The 16,973-nt window shown below is 43.1% G+C and overlaps 2 protein-coding genes across 4 annotated transcripts in view; one reads left to right on the top strand and one right to left on the bottom strand.

Moving 5' to 3' along the window:
- Positions 1-2,085, top strand: part of cenpp (centromere protein P) — a 74,076-nt gene extending 71,991 nt beyond the window's left edge. Inside the window, exons 7-9 of the mRNA XM_068595844.1 lie at positions 748-827; positions 907-998; positions 1,808-2,085. Coding sequence (XP_068451945.1) covers positions 748-827; positions 907-998; positions 1,808-1,944 — 309 coding nt within the window. The 3' untranslated portion in view covers positions 1,945-2,085. The remainder of the gene's footprint in view (positions 1-747; positions 828-906; positions 999-1,807) is intronic.
- A 2,045-nt stretch (positions 2,086-4,130) lies between these two features.
- Positions 4,131-16,965, bottom strand: ippk (inositol 1,3,4,5,6-pentakisphosphate 2-kinase). Of its 3 annotated transcripts, none has more exons than XM_068595840.1 (14): positions 16,690-16,965; positions 14,020-14,079; positions 12,354-12,449; positions 10,220-10,286; positions 9,919-10,037; positions 9,590-9,679; positions 8,215-8,273; positions 8,009-8,081; positions 7,503-7,655; positions 6,894-7,020; positions 6,648-6,783; positions 6,415-6,562; positions 6,192-6,283; positions 4,131-5,623 (listed from the first exon to the last, which is right to left on the bottom strand). In XM_068595840.1, the coding sequence occupies exons 1-14, from the start codon at positions 16,768-16,770 to the stop codon at positions 5,380-5,382; spliced, it is 1,545 nt and encodes a 514-aa protein (XP_068451941.1). In that variant the 5' UTR covers positions 16,771-16,965; the 3' UTR covers positions 4,131-5,379. The 3 variants fall into 3 exon arrangements, with proteins under 3 accessions (XP_068451941.1, XP_068451944.1, XP_068451943.1); XM_068595843.1 differs by lacking the exon at positions 16,690-16,965 and adding an exon at positions 16,227-16,408; XM_068595842.1 differs by lacking the exon at positions 16,690-16,965 and adding an exon at positions 15,172-15,198.
- Between the last annotated feature and the right edge of the window lie 8 nt (positions 16,966-16,973).

A 16,973-nucleotide genomic window follows, 5' to 3' on the forward strand; every position in this document is an offset into this window, starting at 1 on the left:
CAAAACCTGCTAATGTGGCTGCAGGAGGCTAAAGGCTAAGCTATCCGTTTATTAATTAATGGCAGAAAACCTTTTAGTAAATTAACTGAGATTGTACACAAACTTAAAAATAAATAAATCCTTTATTAGTCCCGCAGTGGGGAAATTGGAGGATTACAGCAGCAGTGCACACAAGAGACGCTTATTAATATAAATGAACAATATAAATAAGCAGTAATTAATCCACAATAGGAGTATTATATATACAGGCAGATTAAAAAGTATTTAAAATGTATTTATATTGCACCAATTGAAGTGTTTTTGTGATCTACTCTCATGAAACAGAAAATAACGACACAGTGTCAACAATTCAACTTTATTTTTTCTAAAGATATTTAGTGTAAATCATCTGCATAATATTTGCTGAGAAATAAGAGTAAACGTAAATGAATATGTCAGAGAAACCAAACGGCTGCTTTTTATTTCACCTCAGATACAAGATATGTTTAAATATTTAGTTTTATATAGGAATGCTTTGACTGTCATTATTAATTATCTATTGTCTTTGATAAAAACATCTGACTTGTACTTATTGAACCACTAAGAGGACTAGACTGTTAAATCACTAGTTTTAACGTCTATATGCACATTGAATGTACGTAAAATGTCGCTGTATTTGTTCTTGTGTTTTTAATGGAGGTGAAGGAGCACACAAGTAAAAATGTTTAGTGAGATTCCTCTGAAGATAATCTCTCTTTCTCTCCACAGGAGAAATATCCGTCCGTTGTCTCTCTTCCCGGAGGAAGCAGGTCAGAGGTCATGACCCTGAACCACCCCGAGCTTTCTGGGTAATCTCTCTCCTCCCGGTGGAGTGCAGTAACTCGCCGCTGCCTCTCTCTCTCCTCTGACCTCCATCTTTGTTTCCAGCTGCGTGGTGTCGGTCCGCTGGTCGGTGGTCGTGTCCAGAGAGGGCGGAGTCGCTCCAGAGATCCAGCTGCTGACGAAGATCCCAGAGAAAGGTGAGACGTCCACCTGAACCTGAGATCCTCATGGAACACCTGGGAAAGTCCTTGAAAAAAATCAAATCCCCAAAAGTTGTGTAAAAGTGGTGTAAAAGTGTTATATTCCTGTGTTCATTTAGTTATAAATAATGAATCTGCTTTTAAAAGAAAGAGGCTCAACATATCAGCAGCATACATACAGACATCTATATAAATGTTTATTCTTTTAATCAAACTATTGTCTCTCATCCATTTGAGTCATTTAAGGTTTACTGTATGCTTTGAATCCTCAGTTTAAATACTACATTTTATCACTTTTTACTGTTCACACACACATTTCACACAATGTTTGCTCATGAACATTTGGTTTAAAGTCATGTAAATGTGTTTGAACCCTGATTCTAACTCGACTGAGCTTCTACGTTAAAAAAATGTTACAACAAACTAAACTGTGTTTTGGTACAAACGGTTTGCTCTCCGGTTCCCAACGCGGCCGGTAACAATAGAAATGTTCCTTTTTATTGTTTTGTAAACTTCATTCTCCACATTTGTCGGCCGTTGACGAACGTTAAATGTTAAGTCTGTTTTATGAAAAGTTAAACTGCTAACTAAGATTATTTTATAACCAATTATTATTTCAATTTATTTTCTCCATCCTCAGATTTCCAGGTCACGATTGTTTTTTTTTTTCATTTCAAATAATTTTGTCCGTCTGCTTTTCTAGAAATTATTCAGAATGTTTCAGGTAAATCCATAGAAATGGTTATTTGAACACAAGGATAATGATCCAATATGACATCTTTGTGTTGTTCTTTGTGTCTCTGCAGCGCTGCGGTTGTTCCCCTCTCAGGCAGCAGGGGGCGCCGCCGCCGCCAAGGCCTTCCAGAGCCTGCTGAGGCTTCTGGGCCCTGAAGCGGCGCTGGAGTCCGTCATCATGGCGGTCGGCCTCTCGCAGGACGCTTAACTCACCTCCAAACACAATAAACACACAGACACACACTGCGAGGGTTTTAGTCTCTTAGAAATCTTTATTCAATAGAAAGAGCTCGGCTGTGACGACTGTAACAGCCGAGCTCGCCGGTCAAAATCTACAAAAATAAATAATTTAAATACAAAAATGCAGGACAGCAGTGTCGCCTCTTTTGTATTTTCAAATAGTTTTTTCTCCTCTCAGATATTTACACACACGCAGCTTTTAGAAGTCTGAGGCAACCGACCAATCACACGGCAGCTCACCTGCCGGAGCTCCGCCCCTCAGTGAGGACCGTTTCCCCTCGATTATTGGAACGGGAATCTTTAAGGAATTTATTTTGCAGTTCTATATGTTGTTGGTTTGTTTTTAACCTCAGTTTGTGTCCGTTAGTTAAATTATATCTGAATTTAAATAACTTCTGTTGTTTCTTGTCTTCGTCTGAATAGAAACGCTAAAAATAACTGTTTATATTGTTTTAAGGCTTATTGCTACACTAGTTCATCAACACATCGGTCGTGCGTCCGACCACCTGAACCCTCGTCCAGAGATTACGACGGCACACAAACTGAGGCGACGAGATTATGAAAATAATCTGCGCAGTCGCATCTTTTTTGTGATCGGACGCTTTGGCGTTAGGTTTTGTTACAATGTTTAGAAAGTTATTTAAAAAAAATGAAAAGTCGTAGTAACATCCGATCGTCTGCCGTCTCGCAGAGAGGTATTGACCCACCCCGCCTTTACCCATGAGCCTCTCTGCTTCCCCGTCACGCCGCCTGTTGCGTCTTCCTTCGACAGGTCGAGCGGTCGGGTCGCTGCGCTCCGCTCTCCGGCCTTTTGACTCCTCCGCCTCCCAGACGACCAAGGGTTAAAAAAAGATGGCGCCAGAGGCAGTTTTCAACCTTTAGTTTAGTGTTTGGATTCAACAGAACTGACCCCGTGACCCCGCTGATGTGCATCATCCTCGTCATCGTCACAATGGAGTGTGAAGGTTTTTTTTGTTTTCCGTCTAGTTTCCGTCTCGTAGTGCGAGTTTTTTTGTTTGTTTTCCAGGCGTTTGATTGGCTGACGGAGGTGATGGAGGACGGAGAGCGGACGCTGTAAACGGGGAACTGAAATCAAGTGTTACCAGTTTTATCTGACGCGAGCGCTGCTGGTTCAGAGGACGATGACATCACCAGGAGGTACCAGACGACCCAAAAAACAATATTAAAACAGACTCCGAGCGCGACTCGAGTCGCTGCTCGTCTTCCTCGTTACAAAGAACTTAAAACCGGTCGCCGGGCCCTGATGATGTCGCTCGTCCCGTCTTCACGAACGTCCCAGCGCTCCTGAACGCATCATTTTTGCAAACATCGGACGACCCCGACGCGCGTCGGGTTTCGGGTCGTCTGGAGTTCGAGGTACTGAGAGTTCACGACCGCGTCCACAGCGGTGAACGCAGACTGTAACAAAGAGTTTGTCTCCCAACACACACACACACAGGCGCACACACACTCTCTCACGCACACACACCGCCACCTTCCGGTCCTATCAGAACATTTTAGGCACATGGATAAACGCACAACAAGCCACTTATGACACACAAAACAAACCAGCGGCGCAGCAGCATGAAGCTCGGCTTCGTTTACCCAGAAGCCTTTGCTCTGGTGGGGGTCAGGCGCTGACGTGCGCTTTGACCTCTTTGCGTTAAAAAACCCTCAGATCAGTGTTTCTGAAGCAAGGCCCAGCTTGAATTTGTGTTTTTTTGGGGCTTCAATTGTGAAAAAGAGACGGGAGGAAAAGTGAAGCGGCGTCAGCAGACGAGTGAACGCAGGAGTGTGAGACTGAAATGCTGCTTTTCTTCCAACAACAAACAGAAAATGACAACAATGAGAGTTAAAATGTGCTTTTCCCTCCAACACAAAAGAAGGTGTTGCGTCAGAAAGGCAACTGGACACAAACGTCTCCGCTTGAAGAAGCTACAGGAGCCGATTCATCGCACGGCCCTAAAGGGTCAGTTCACCCAAATATATTTATCATAACTCACTCAGTGCTGAGAAGACGACGCTGGACTCTAAAGCAGAGTTTCACTCGTCAGTGCAACACGAGGTTTAACAGGTTAAATGAATAACGGAGCTCATGTACTGGATGCTTTGTGTTATGAAGGTGGACATAATGAGAAATTGGCCGCTGAGTGATTTTTTTTTTTTTTTTTTAATTTATTTTTCTTCCCTCAAGTGAGATTTTTTTCCACGCAGATATTTTTGTTTTTATTACAGCCACACATTTTGTTTATTGCCAATGAAAAGGACATTTTATTAATATATATTTTATAAAACAATGTTTTTATTGGAACTGTTTCCTTCAAAATGAGAAGTTTCAATTCAAACATTGTGTTTTGTAGATTATCCAGTTACAGTAAAAGTCAAGTTTGTATAAAAATGTGGTTGTTTTTTTTTAATTCAAGGCTCAGAGTTTCCCAAGCAGCTCAAGACCAATAAACCATAACTGATAGATTTCACTGGAGGGAAGAGGGAAGGCTTCTTTATTAATATTATTAATATTTGGGTGAACTTACCCTTTAACGATACTCGACCCTCCTGCTCATGAAGAAAAATAAAGCCACCAACATTTGACCTTTAACATCTCGTCAAAAACAAAAAACGCCCGATGAGGAAAAAGTGTTAACACGACGCCAACGACTCAACGTCATTCTCTCTCGTGGGCCATGAAGCAAACGCAGCCGCGCCTCCTGCAGCCGCCGCGCCTCCTGCAGCCGCCGCGCCTCCTGCAGCCGCCGCGCCTCCTGCAGCCGCCGCGCCTCCTGCAGCCGCCGCGCCTCCTGCAGCCGCCGCGCCTCCTGCAGCGTCTCCTGCAGCTAAGAGTCCAGCTGACAACCAGAGGCTCACAGACCTGCAGGTCCTCTGTGGCTGCAGCTACTCGTGCTTTCACGCTCCCAGAAGCCCCGCCTACATTCAGTAAATGACATCATACGTACGCTAACGCCCAACGACATGCTTTTCGCTTTTCACTCTTCTTCCGCTTTCTCTCTCTCTCTCTTTCATTTCTTCTCCCGTCTTCTCGGAGGTCAAACTCAACTCTTCGTCACCGCCGAGGGAAAAAAAAAAAGGCCGAAGCTCCGCCCCCTGTGAGTTTTCTAATAAATAAGCATCCTGACAGGACAGAGTGGTGCTGGGATTCCCCTCCTGGTGGGAGAGCGTCTAGAATCAGTAACGTCTGGTGATGAGTTAGTTAGTGGTGACTTCCTGGAGATATATATTTATTTTTTTAATTGCCCGAGCTGTTAACCGTCAACACGAGCGGCGTGAAGAGGCTGCAGTACCGTCTCTGGCCTGCAGGGGCTCTAGAGCGCTGCATCAGCATCAACTGATGCCATCAGACGTCCGTTAGTCAGCTGGGGGAGAAGGGAGGATGAGGAGGAGGAGGTCACATGGGGTGGAAGAGCAGCGTGCAGTCCTCTCTCTCCGCGGCCGTGAAGATGCCGGAGTGTGGCGACGGGGAGCCCTTTGGCAAGGCGCCGCCCGTCCTCAGGTAGCAGGAGACGATCTTCTGGTCCAGGCGCAGCTGGCTGGGGATGCTGTCGAACGGCTTCGGGTCCAAATCCAAGATGGAGACTGAGTAGGAGAGAGCCGGCGGTCTGGAGGAGAGGAAGTCCCTGATCCTCCTCTGACTGCAGGAGGAGGAGGAGGAGGAGGAGGAGTTAATGTCTGGCTCCACCTGGTGGCCGTCATCAGACACTACAAACTGGTTCCTGAAAACTTTACACGACGCCTTCAGGGACCAAAATGAAAAGTTCACTCAGCTGCCGATTATCAAGAAGATCATCAGGAGGAAGTTACCCTCCAATAGATGACAAATCAATTCATATTTCTATATCAATTAATAGTTAAAATGGTGAAAGAAAGAGTTCATGTACATCATAATACAAATAATAATAGCACAGCACTCATCTTATTAAATAACATGTGGAGCTTGAAAGTACAAGTCTCATCATACTTGAGTATTTCCATCCAATCATACTTCATGATGAAACATGATGTCAGACAATATAATCTGAGCCTGAGTGAAAAAATAATCCCTTTAGTGAACTGTAGTGAACGTAATCCCTCAGTGCTGGAGCCGTGTGAAAAGATTCATCATCTAGACACAAAGACAAAGACTTTAATCGTCCTCTAAAGCCTCCGAGTCGCCTGCAGACTTTAAGGTTCACCTGCCAGTTAATGGAGCGCCTAACTTACCCTTCATCGTCCTCCTCTTCCTCGCTGCTGGGCACCAGAGCGACCATGATGGAGCAGTCCTTTGCCGTCATGGCGACGCGGTACTGATGGACCTGAAGTCAGAGCACAGAGGTTATTTAATGACTAACAAACAGCCTCGACTGTGATTGTGAAGCGTCCGTCGCCACAGAGCCGATGAGTTCCAGCTCTCGGTTCCCCGGTTCCTCGGTTCCCCGGCTCTCACCTTGGCGACGGCGTACTCCACCGAGCCGTCGTCCTCGGTGGGACACTTCTGCAGCTTCTCCAGGAAGGCCTCGTCGTACGGCCCCTCCATCTGAAGGCGGGCTCTGACGCAGACGGGCAGCGACGCCGGAGACCAGACGGTGGTTCCCCTTCAGGAGCGACGGGGTGAAGAATGAGATTCATCCAGATAAGAGAACAACAGTTTACATCCCTCAGACGGTCGCCGTGCGTTACCTCTCTTTGGGGAAGTCCTGCAGGTGTTGCTCCACGCGGCGGTACAGCGGGTAGAGGCCCTCGATGTCCAGCGTGTCCAACATCTGAGTCTGCAGGATCCTGAACAACACGCTGTCGCCGGGTAAACCCTGAGGACCTGGAGGGAGAGAGAGGATCTTTTTATGTCAGAAATCTGGTTTATTGAAAGGTTTAAATCAAGATCTCTGAGTCGCAGCACAGTCGGACGGGTTGAAGGAAGCTGCTGACCGTTGTGAATCCTCTCCTTGTTGAACAGACTGGCTTCACAGAAGCTGCGTCCTTCTCCTCGCGTGTCCGTCAGCACCTCTCCTCCATCGTCTGCTCCTCCAGCGCTCAGCAGGGCGTTGACCAGGACCTACAGGACACGCACTGTGAGGCTTCACCACAATGTGTGTGTGTGTGTGTGTGTGTGTTCAGGCACTTTATTCCCAGTGGAACCAGGTAACGGCTAAAACACTGTTTGCTCGACAAAGAGAGAGTTCCCTCCTGACGTCTGAGCCGCCACAGTTTAGAGTCTTTAACCCTTCATTTCAGAACGACAATTTAACATAAAACAAAAAGAGTAATGTACAATATCATTTGTCAATATAGCTGCTAAATATCCAACTTTAATCCAGTGGTTTTCAAAATAAGAGGCTGGCTGATAAATATGCAACGTCAAAGTAAAACTGAGAGCTGCTGCGTGTTTCTCTTCTCTAACTGACGGAGTTTCATTCTGACACGTGAGGAACATTTTGTCTGTTGGAGCCTCTTTGTGTTGGTCCATTGTGTTTACACATAATATATGTTGTGCTTTCAATAAAAATGGACAGTTGTGTGCGACCTGGATAGTTTTACCTGGATGAAGTCGTTCAGGACGGCTTTGCTGGTCATGTGACTGTTGATCCGGTTGTTTCCGTACAGGAAGTAGGGTCTGAGGTGGTGCAGCAGAGAGTTCAGGTCCATGGAGTCGTCGCTGACCTCTTTACTGCTGTAGATGCACTGACCGCCCTAACGGACACATTTTGGGGGATTGAACATATATTATAAGTCCCATCGCAGCGTGAGTTCAAGGTGCAAAGGCTGAAGGAGGATCTCACATCTCCAGAAGAGATCTCAAACAGAGATTACAGTCTCGAGAGTTTAGTCTTGGTTCTGATTCTACATCTGTATTTCTGCCTTTGAGCTCAGTCAGTCATAAATAATCTTTATGACTGTCATAAATAATCTTTATGACTGTCATAAACACCTTATCAGTGCTTTCAGTTTACACCTCCAGTCATTCTGCTCATCGCTCCACGCTTTCTGTTCCTTAAACGCCGCTGCGCTCGCGTCACACTGAGAGCGTTGTGGTCGCGTCTCACCTTGAAGATCTTGAAGTTGTTTTGAGGTTCTTCTATCAGGTGTCTGATGGCGAAGTGCATTCTCTGTCGGTTACTGAACAAAAGCAGAACAAGCAGCTTCATTATCTGCAGTGTGGTGGCAAGAATAGTTGCACAAGTTGTCTACACACACACACAGTAGTGTTATAGTGTTATACGTTACACAGTGAATGCACAATGAAGCTCACCCTGAGAACAAGTCCAGAGGACAGTACAGACTCGGCCTCTTCCATTTCCCGTTGGCCACCTGGAGGGAGAGAATACAAAGTGATGAAGGAAGAAACATTACAGAGAGACGGAAGTCATTAAACCAATAAAACCAGTTTGTTTCTGATCTATCTGAGAGAGGAATCTGTCTGTGGGCGTGTCCTTCACTTATCTGGAGTTAATCTGATGTCCTTTACCCTTGTGTGCTGCCTCGCGGCCCAAAGGGACCGCCTTCTCATTCGATGTTGATAAACTTTGGATAAAGCGAGCGGCGCTCGTTGCTCCCTCTTGCATTTTATTCTGGTCGCTATCGGGCTTGTTCCCCCGAACCGACTGGAAGCAGCGTGTCGGCGTGAGCGTGAATAAGCTGACGATTGTAAGTAGGGCAGCAGTTTCAAATTTACATCCGGTATGAATGTTTCACATACCGGTGCACAGACTGCTGTCGCTCTTCAGCTGGCAGCAAAATGTAAAGTTCACAGTGTCAGGTTTAGAACTTAAAATTACATCGCCGAACTGCATGCTGGGTACAGCTCGCCCACTTTCACAGGACAAGGTGTACCTAGCATGGAGCTTGGTGGTGTCATTTTTTTTTGTTGCCATTACGGCTACGCACTACTGGTATGAAACAGCTGCTGGCCGGTTGCTGAAGCTATATATATATATATATATATATATTTTCTTTTTTTAAATATATATATATATATAAAAAAATAAATATGTTTATATATATATTTTTTTTAAATATATATATAAAAAATATATATTTTTTTTTAAAAATATATATATTAAAAATATATATATATATATATATATATATATATATATATATATATATATATATATATATATATATATATATATATATTAAAAATATATATATATATATATATATATATATATATATATATATATATATATATATATATATATATATATATATATATATATATATATATATATATATATATATATATATATATATTAAAAATATATATATATATATATATATATATTAAAAATATATATATATATATATATATATTAAAAATATATATATATATATATATATATATATATATATATATATATTTAAATATATATATATATAATATATATATATAATAAATATATATATATAAAAATATAAATATACCGTGAAACCGCCAGAATCTTTGTGTAGTGTGTGTAGTTGTCCTGTAGTGTGTGTAGTTGTCCTGTAGTGTGTGTGGTTGTCCTGTAGTGTGTGTGGTTGTCCTGTAGTGTGTGTAGTTGTCCTGTAGTGTGTGTAGTTGTCCTGTGGTGTGTGTAGTTGTCCTGTGGTGTGTGTAGTTGTCCTGTGGTGTGTGTAGTTACCTTGTAGTGTTGGTGCATGCAGAAGCGGCACACTTTGGTCTTGATGTCTTTGCTGACGTGTTTGGAGGACGGCAGGAAGCCACATTTGGGCTGAAAACAAAAACACACAAAAACAGCAGCTGAGTAACACACATACACACACACACTTAGTGAAACATGTGATTTGTTGTAACTTCGGGTGTCTGATTCACAGGCCAAGGTTTCTGAAACTGCTTCTCAGGAGGAAGTTTCATTACCGATGAAACAGAAATTACAAATCGGATCAAAACCCTCAAACTGATTCACTTTGATGTTTGTGTGTGTCTCTGTGTGTGTGAGACTGTGTTTACCTTAATCTCAATGCAGAGTGGAGGAGTGTGTGTTGGCTGGTGGAGGACTGGAGACGTCAGGTTGGGCAGACAGAGAGCACAGCCGCTGTAGATGTCCATCACCTTATCACAGCGCCAGGCTGACACACACACACACACACACACACACACACAGACACACACACACACACAGACACACACACACACACACACACGTTATTTCTCATCTAACCATCTGAAAGAAAGTGAATAAACGTTCCCAACACGCGTCTCTGTAACAACACATTTCAGAACCACAGAAGATGAAAAACAGTTTTTTTACCTGGTCTTTGATGTTGAACTTTGATTGACAGCTGTCGCACAAACTCTAGCGGCAGTTTCACCACCTCCTGAGGAGAAAACGAAAGAATAACTTCAGAAAGCCAGCTCACGGTCCTGAGCCTCATGCGCTCTGATCTGCTGGAGGAGGTTTCTCATCACGGGTACAGAGACGCTGTGACGGGAACTCTGAATACAGCTCTTGAGTTTGACAGTAAAATACAAGCAGCTGTTGAGTCCAACTTATATCTTAAATCCATCTGACCCGGCAGAGCCGCTCATGTGCTCAACCCTCCGGACTCCAACACTGTCACTCTTTGTTTTCCTGCCGCCAGAAGAACCGTCTGGTTGCTCGCCCTGAGGGGCGAGTTCAAATATTGATTCACTTGAAAATTACACATTTATAAAGTACTTAAAGTCTGGTGTTGCGGCAGCTGAGAGACCAGAGCGACAAAGTCAAAGGGATCTTTGTTTATCAGGATTATTTAACAATGCCGCCACTAGTCACTGCAGCAGTTCTCAAACTGTGGGGCGCGACCCTCTAGTGGGGCGCAGAGGTATTACAGGTGGGACGCGGGGGGAGATTTATTAATCCCACAGTGAGGGGATTATTCTCTGCATGTCACCATCCTCAGTAATGAAGCAGCTTTGTGCTGCTGTGAAGCTCTGGGGCTTCAGTGCCTTGCTCAAGGACACTTCAACATGAAACTATGGGGAGAAAACAGGAATCCAACCGGCTTCCTTGATCATCTTTATGACAAATATGAGTTATTTTTCTCACATATTTAACTTTATTTGCATAGTTCTAACAAAGTGATTGCTCATGTTGTTAGTTGTTGTCAGATGGAGCAATCTGGTTCACTTGAAAGGGATTTACATTTTCTTTAATCTCTTCATTAAAAAAGCAAAGATGGAGGAGTCTCAACAAGTTGGACCATTTTGTTCCATGTTGTTGGGGCGGTGGAACATTTTGCTTCCTCAAAGTGGAGACAGAAACAGTTTGAGAGCCGCTGATAGTGTAATCGATGACATCAGCTTCAATATTTTAATCTTTATCTTTTGTATAAAGCCGTCTGCTACCACAGGATGAAATAAGATGGGAAACATGATTTCAACACCTGCTCACTGCCGGTTAAAGCTTGTGCCACAACAAGGTGACCTTGCAGGGTGAGCGGGGCGTTTAAATCGTCTGTTTTTCCCCCCGTTGCTTACATAAGCTCAGCTCCTCGGGGCAGCAGGAGCTGAGCGACGGAGAACAGGAGCCGGTCATTTGCATGCGAAACAAATTTCCTGCTGCCTCGTTAAACAGATCTAGTTTAAAGGTTTCTACTGCAAACAGGATGAGTTCAATGCCCGTTTTGAAGCTCATGATACTGGCGGTAGATTCATAGTTTGGTTCAATTGATTTATCAGTGAAATAGCCAAGAGAGTATTCAGTAGAAACGGAGTCGTCAGAGGCCGCCCTCGTCAATACACCGGTGTAGTTTGGCCTCGAGTCCCTTGTGTTGGTTTGAATACTAAAAGTTTTAAAGAAAGCGCCTGAAGGAGGCGAGTGAGGTCACCTGACCACCTGGAGGCCCCTCAGGGCTTTGCTAGCCGCTACTAGCATAACTAAGATGATACTTTGGTGTTGCATACTCTTAATGTTTTAACCTTTTTCGTAACAGTGTGAAAAATCCTCCCGCTCCCATTTTAAGTCCCAGCATGCCCCATTCAGACAATCTTTTGGCTTAAAATACGTAATATTTTCTCATTTTTTAACTGAACGACAGAGTTTTTTGACTGAAACTCCTTCCTAACAAACTCCTTCCTACTTTGTTTTAGTGTGATTTTAGTTGCAGGTTCTGATTCTTTAGGTCCTAATCTTTCCATAAAGGTGTCTTATTGACGCTCCAGGAGGCTTTTTTTGGGAATCTGGCTCATATCATGCTGGATGTTAATAGTTATGATCAAAATGTCTTTTAAAAGTGACTTTCTTTGCAGATATACATTTTTTCACAAGACTTTGCTGAACAAATACATACAATAAACACAAGTATTGGAATTAATTTGGTTCCTACAACGACTCAAACGGGAAAGAGGTCTGGAGACAAAAGGTTCTACATTTTCCACTGGGAGTGAACACATGACTGTCTCACCCCGCTGTGGATGAACTTCTCCCCCAACAGGCTGCTCATCACGTTGGAGCTGAAGTCCACGATGTTCTGGATCTGCCTGAAGGCCTGCTCCACCGTCTGCAGGACAAACACAGCGAGTTACGACACGCTCTGAAACTCGACAGACTTGAATAATGTTGACACTGACAAAGAAGTTATTGGAGTCATTTGTCTTCCGTTGAAGGCAGAACCACTTGATAAGTGCTTCTTGTCAACAACATCTACTTGTCAGATCAACACGAAAGAAGATTTTTTTTTTAAAAAGAGCGCTTAGAACTTTTAAAGATCCCTAATCACGTTTGGTTTTTCCGCCGATTGCAGATCCATATTGTTGTTTGAATACAGCAGCTGGTATTTTAATTTATACTAGAAGCACTGACGTCAGTGTAAACCATCAAAGACTAGAAAGGAAATCCTTTTACTTTGTTATAATAATTCATAATGGGGGTTTTCATCTCATAAAAAACACAATTGAAACAAAAAGGACATAAAAGATTGTATTTTTATGGATTAAAACGCTGTCAGAAGTATTAATGATGTATTATAATCAGCTTGGAGCTTAATGTGAACAGCATAATAATTACTCTCATATCTATTGATGTTGTGAAAACAATATTATTTTTACTGAATATTGACGGATAAACGATAATCAGCAACACTTTATTTCACACTGGTGTTAACTCATGTAAACCTTTACTGCATCAGAATGTTAATAATTACTTTATTACTCTGCTATTATCCCCGGTGTTCAGAGTAAACCAGCTTCTTGTGGTTTGACATTTGGATCAGGGACTTGACCTTCAAGCCTTTAATCTGACCAGGATGCGACATCCACTGAAAGTTAACCACGCTGTGGCTGCACCGCAGCGTTGTGCCATCACACTAACTTCATACTGGAGCCGTAGTACCAGGTACGATCCACCAGGTGAGATCCACCAGGTGAGATCCACCAGGTACGATCTACCAGGTGAGATCCACCAGGTGAGATCCACCAGGTGAGATCCACCAGGTACGATCTACCAGGTGAGATCCACCAGGTGAGATCCACCAGGTATGAGCTCATCAGTCAGGAGCTGCTGGGAGTTCAAATCTCATTTAACAGCTCGCTCATTTTTTTGATTTTATTCATCTTGCACATTGTGTTAACTCACACTACACAGACAGTTGTGCGCCTGGACCTGCCTGACTTGGTCCATTGACAATTCCAATAAAGTTTTATTTAAGATTTTATTTGCTTTGTAGAAGGAAAAAAAAATGAAGCTGCAGATGAGTGGAAGAGGATTATTTATTTATTGTTTAAACGAGAGCTGGAGGTAAGTTTGTGAGGTTCAGCCACATCTAAAAAAAACACTCCAAATAATAATTAAAACAAGGTCATTCCAGTTCATAAGGGATGTTTTCAGAGCATCGACCCCCTCGAACTGAACATGATAATCTGCTGTGAATTAAGCCCCACAAGGAAGTGTGTGTGGGAAAACCATTTTGAGATTAAAATGATTTAAACTGTCAGAAGAAGTTCACACTGTTAAACAAATCAAATGTAATTAACGAGCACAGACTGACTAGAAGATTCACACGGCTTTCAATGTGATCATCAGAATGATTTCACTGCCCAGAGAGACACGCACACGCACACACTCATATTCACCTGAGGTGGGTTTTCAGAGTCCTCGGCCGGATACTTGAGCAGGCGCAGAACTCTGGAAAGCTGCAGGAACACAAGAGAAGCCCAGTTGCATCAATGCAGCCTCATTTAAAACACAGCTGGGGTCACACACGGACACACACACACACACACACACACACACACACACCAGGATCCCCAGAGATTCACAAAAAAAGTTATTGAATAAAAGTCTATATAAGTGACTCTACTCCTCTCTTGATGTATTCCCTCAGTAAACATTGTAAACATGAGTTTGAGTCTCAATCTTTAGTTTCAAGTCTTCTTCAACACAACATGATGTTTATTTAGTCAATTATGGTTTATTTATTTTTTTAAAGGCAACGGTAAAGCAGCGGTTGCTTTAGGGCGGGGCTGCCTTGTGTGCGACAGGTCATTACTACGCTGTCGTTTGATCTGGCAGTTGTAAATGTTGTCGCTTAATTGTAGCCTTCTGGTCGCCTACAAATGTCTCATTCGGCGTTTGGATGTACTTCGCTCCACCTTCTAATCACTTCTGGTTAGATAAAGTCAAGACGGTGACAGATAAAAGTCCAAACTTCTCAAAGACGGTCGATGGTTTGAATGAGCGTCTCTCTGAATGTCAAGAGAGCTTAAACACAATACAATGCAAGATTAACAGTAGCAACGCCTCACACACACTCAGATGCTGACAGGCGTAAAGAACATAGACACGGGAATATGATGACGGGATACTTTAGTCGTGAGTACCACATACTCTCCCACATTTCACTACAAAGACTTGAATGTTTCAAGGAAGTCGAGAAATTTGAGAACAAAACACATTTCTCCACTTTGACCATATTCTCTCCCACATTGCAGTCAGAATCAGGTTCTGCAGGAAACCGACAATGTGGTCACGTGCACCGCCTTAACCTGGTCACAGCGATAGTCTGTAATAAAAATGTATTAATGCCATAATTATGCAGATGCTGCACGGAGAGTTTTCCCCTTTCAGCTCAAATTTGTCTAAATTGTAAAGTCAAATGTTCGATGGTGGAAGCCAAAAAAAACCCTCAAGATTATAATAAGAAAAACTAAAAAAAATAAGTGCAAGAGAAATGGAGTTATGTACACAATTATCACTGGTTGTGTGAACGATGTCTCTGTAATTACGTCATTGTTCATCTCTCACCGCCGGCTATACACCTTCACATTCCCCTCTCATGTAATCACACCTGTTGAATGAAAGGTGGAGTTCAATTTTGGGCAATACCGATGATACATGACGTTATTTAGCTAAGATCATGTTGTAATCTCTTGTTGTATTCATACCAGCGTGGTTACAAAACGGATGTGCAGGACTGATTACGGAAATATTTGAAATGTCAAGTATTTAATATGCTGGAATAGCCAAACCCAGATTATCCCGTTTATTTTAACCACAACATCTTCGCCATTGAATTACCAGACAATGTCATCCATATTGTCTTCAACCCATTATATCCATTCATATATTTATATCTCCTCGTCTCCTATTAGACTTTTTGGATCGCAGAATTCACCGTTTGAAACAAATATTCTTTTCTTTTTTTTTTAATAAATTAGGTTGCAAACTTCCAACTTTTAAAGTTTCAAGCAACATCTTTCACAAATTGAGGAATTGTAAACAGCAAAGATGACATCTGAGAATAAACAAACTCTCAAACAAACTATGTTTTAGCTGCAAAATCATAAACCAAAAAAACAGAAACTATACTAATCTATCTAATTCACACTGTGCTTGTATTTAGGGCTCAAAACGCGTTTCCTACTAACTTCAGTGCAGATCTATCTGTTGCATCAGGTTTCACAAAGTGTCCAGAACTAGTTTCTAATCAAATAAATACTTATTTAAATATGTTTGCATAGATCATCCTGTTTGGGACAAAGTTGTCGTGCTCAGACACCAGTTAACCCTTCGTGGGACAGGATTGTGTTACTCCATGAAGAAGACTATCGGGACTAAAGCTGGTATCATTTCCCTTTCACTCCATTTTAAAGTCAATAACGGCCACATTGGCTCATCTGCCCGAGCCCGAAGAGTAAGTAAAAATGTAAACAAATTTTAAAAAAGCACCCCCACCGTCCCCAAAAAGAAAGCGTGACAGCCCGTGAGCCGGTTACAGAACCGTGACGTCATACTCTCCTCATGGCGTGTAACCGGTTGCTCAACGACAACTTGACCGGACCCGCGGGTCCCGTTGGACAGCGAAGTGCCGATTTCCACCAGCGAGGCTGCTAACGGCGAGATTAGCTCCCCGTTAGGACCTTCAGTTACGTTTTACGACCCATGACGTCACCCGGTCGGTCCCTAACTTTGACTGGTCGTGAATACGGGTGTGATTTCTACCAATTGGTGGTGGTTTCATCCGTTGTTGTCAACTCTGTAACCACCTTTTTTAAAACCTCGTTTTTTAACTCGCAGCTCGTCGGTTGCTAGCCAGCCGGCTAAGCTACACTGGTAGCTACGTAAAGCCCTGACAGTTGACGTAAAAACCCTTCAGTTGAGAACAAATGTTTAAAAGTGTCCCAACGGCCGGTAGAGTTAACGTAAAGTGTGACACGGGCGCGCGGTGTCATCCTTTTCTTTTAAAACTCTGCTTCTGCTTTAGCACGACTTGTGTTGGCTTCGGGGTAGCTTCGCCTCCTCACCTGGACGTGTGAGACCACCAGGCTCTTGTTTCCTTCTCCGTGATACTTCCACTCGTTCTCGTCCATTTTGTCCGGTTCCATCACACAGACGAGGACGAACTTAGTTCCCGTTAACGGCCAGAAAGTGACAGAAAGACGTCACAGTAACATACAAGTACGCCGACTGGTGCTGCTAGCAATAATTCAGAAGTACCACAGGACCGACTGACTACTTCTTCTTCTGCTCCTGCTGCTGCTGGTGGTGGCGGAGGAAGTTACCGAGAAATATACTACTTCCGGTTAGG

This window comes from Clinocottus analis, unplaced genomic scaffold (assembly GCF_023055335.1).
Source record: "Clinocottus analis isolate CAN_PGR_092001 unplaced genomic scaffold, fCliAna1.0.p SCAF_32, whole genome shotgun sequence".
In the NCBI taxonomy this organism is placed as follows: Eukaryota; Metazoa; Chordata; class Actinopteri; order Perciformes; family Cottidae; genus Clinocottus; species Clinocottus analis.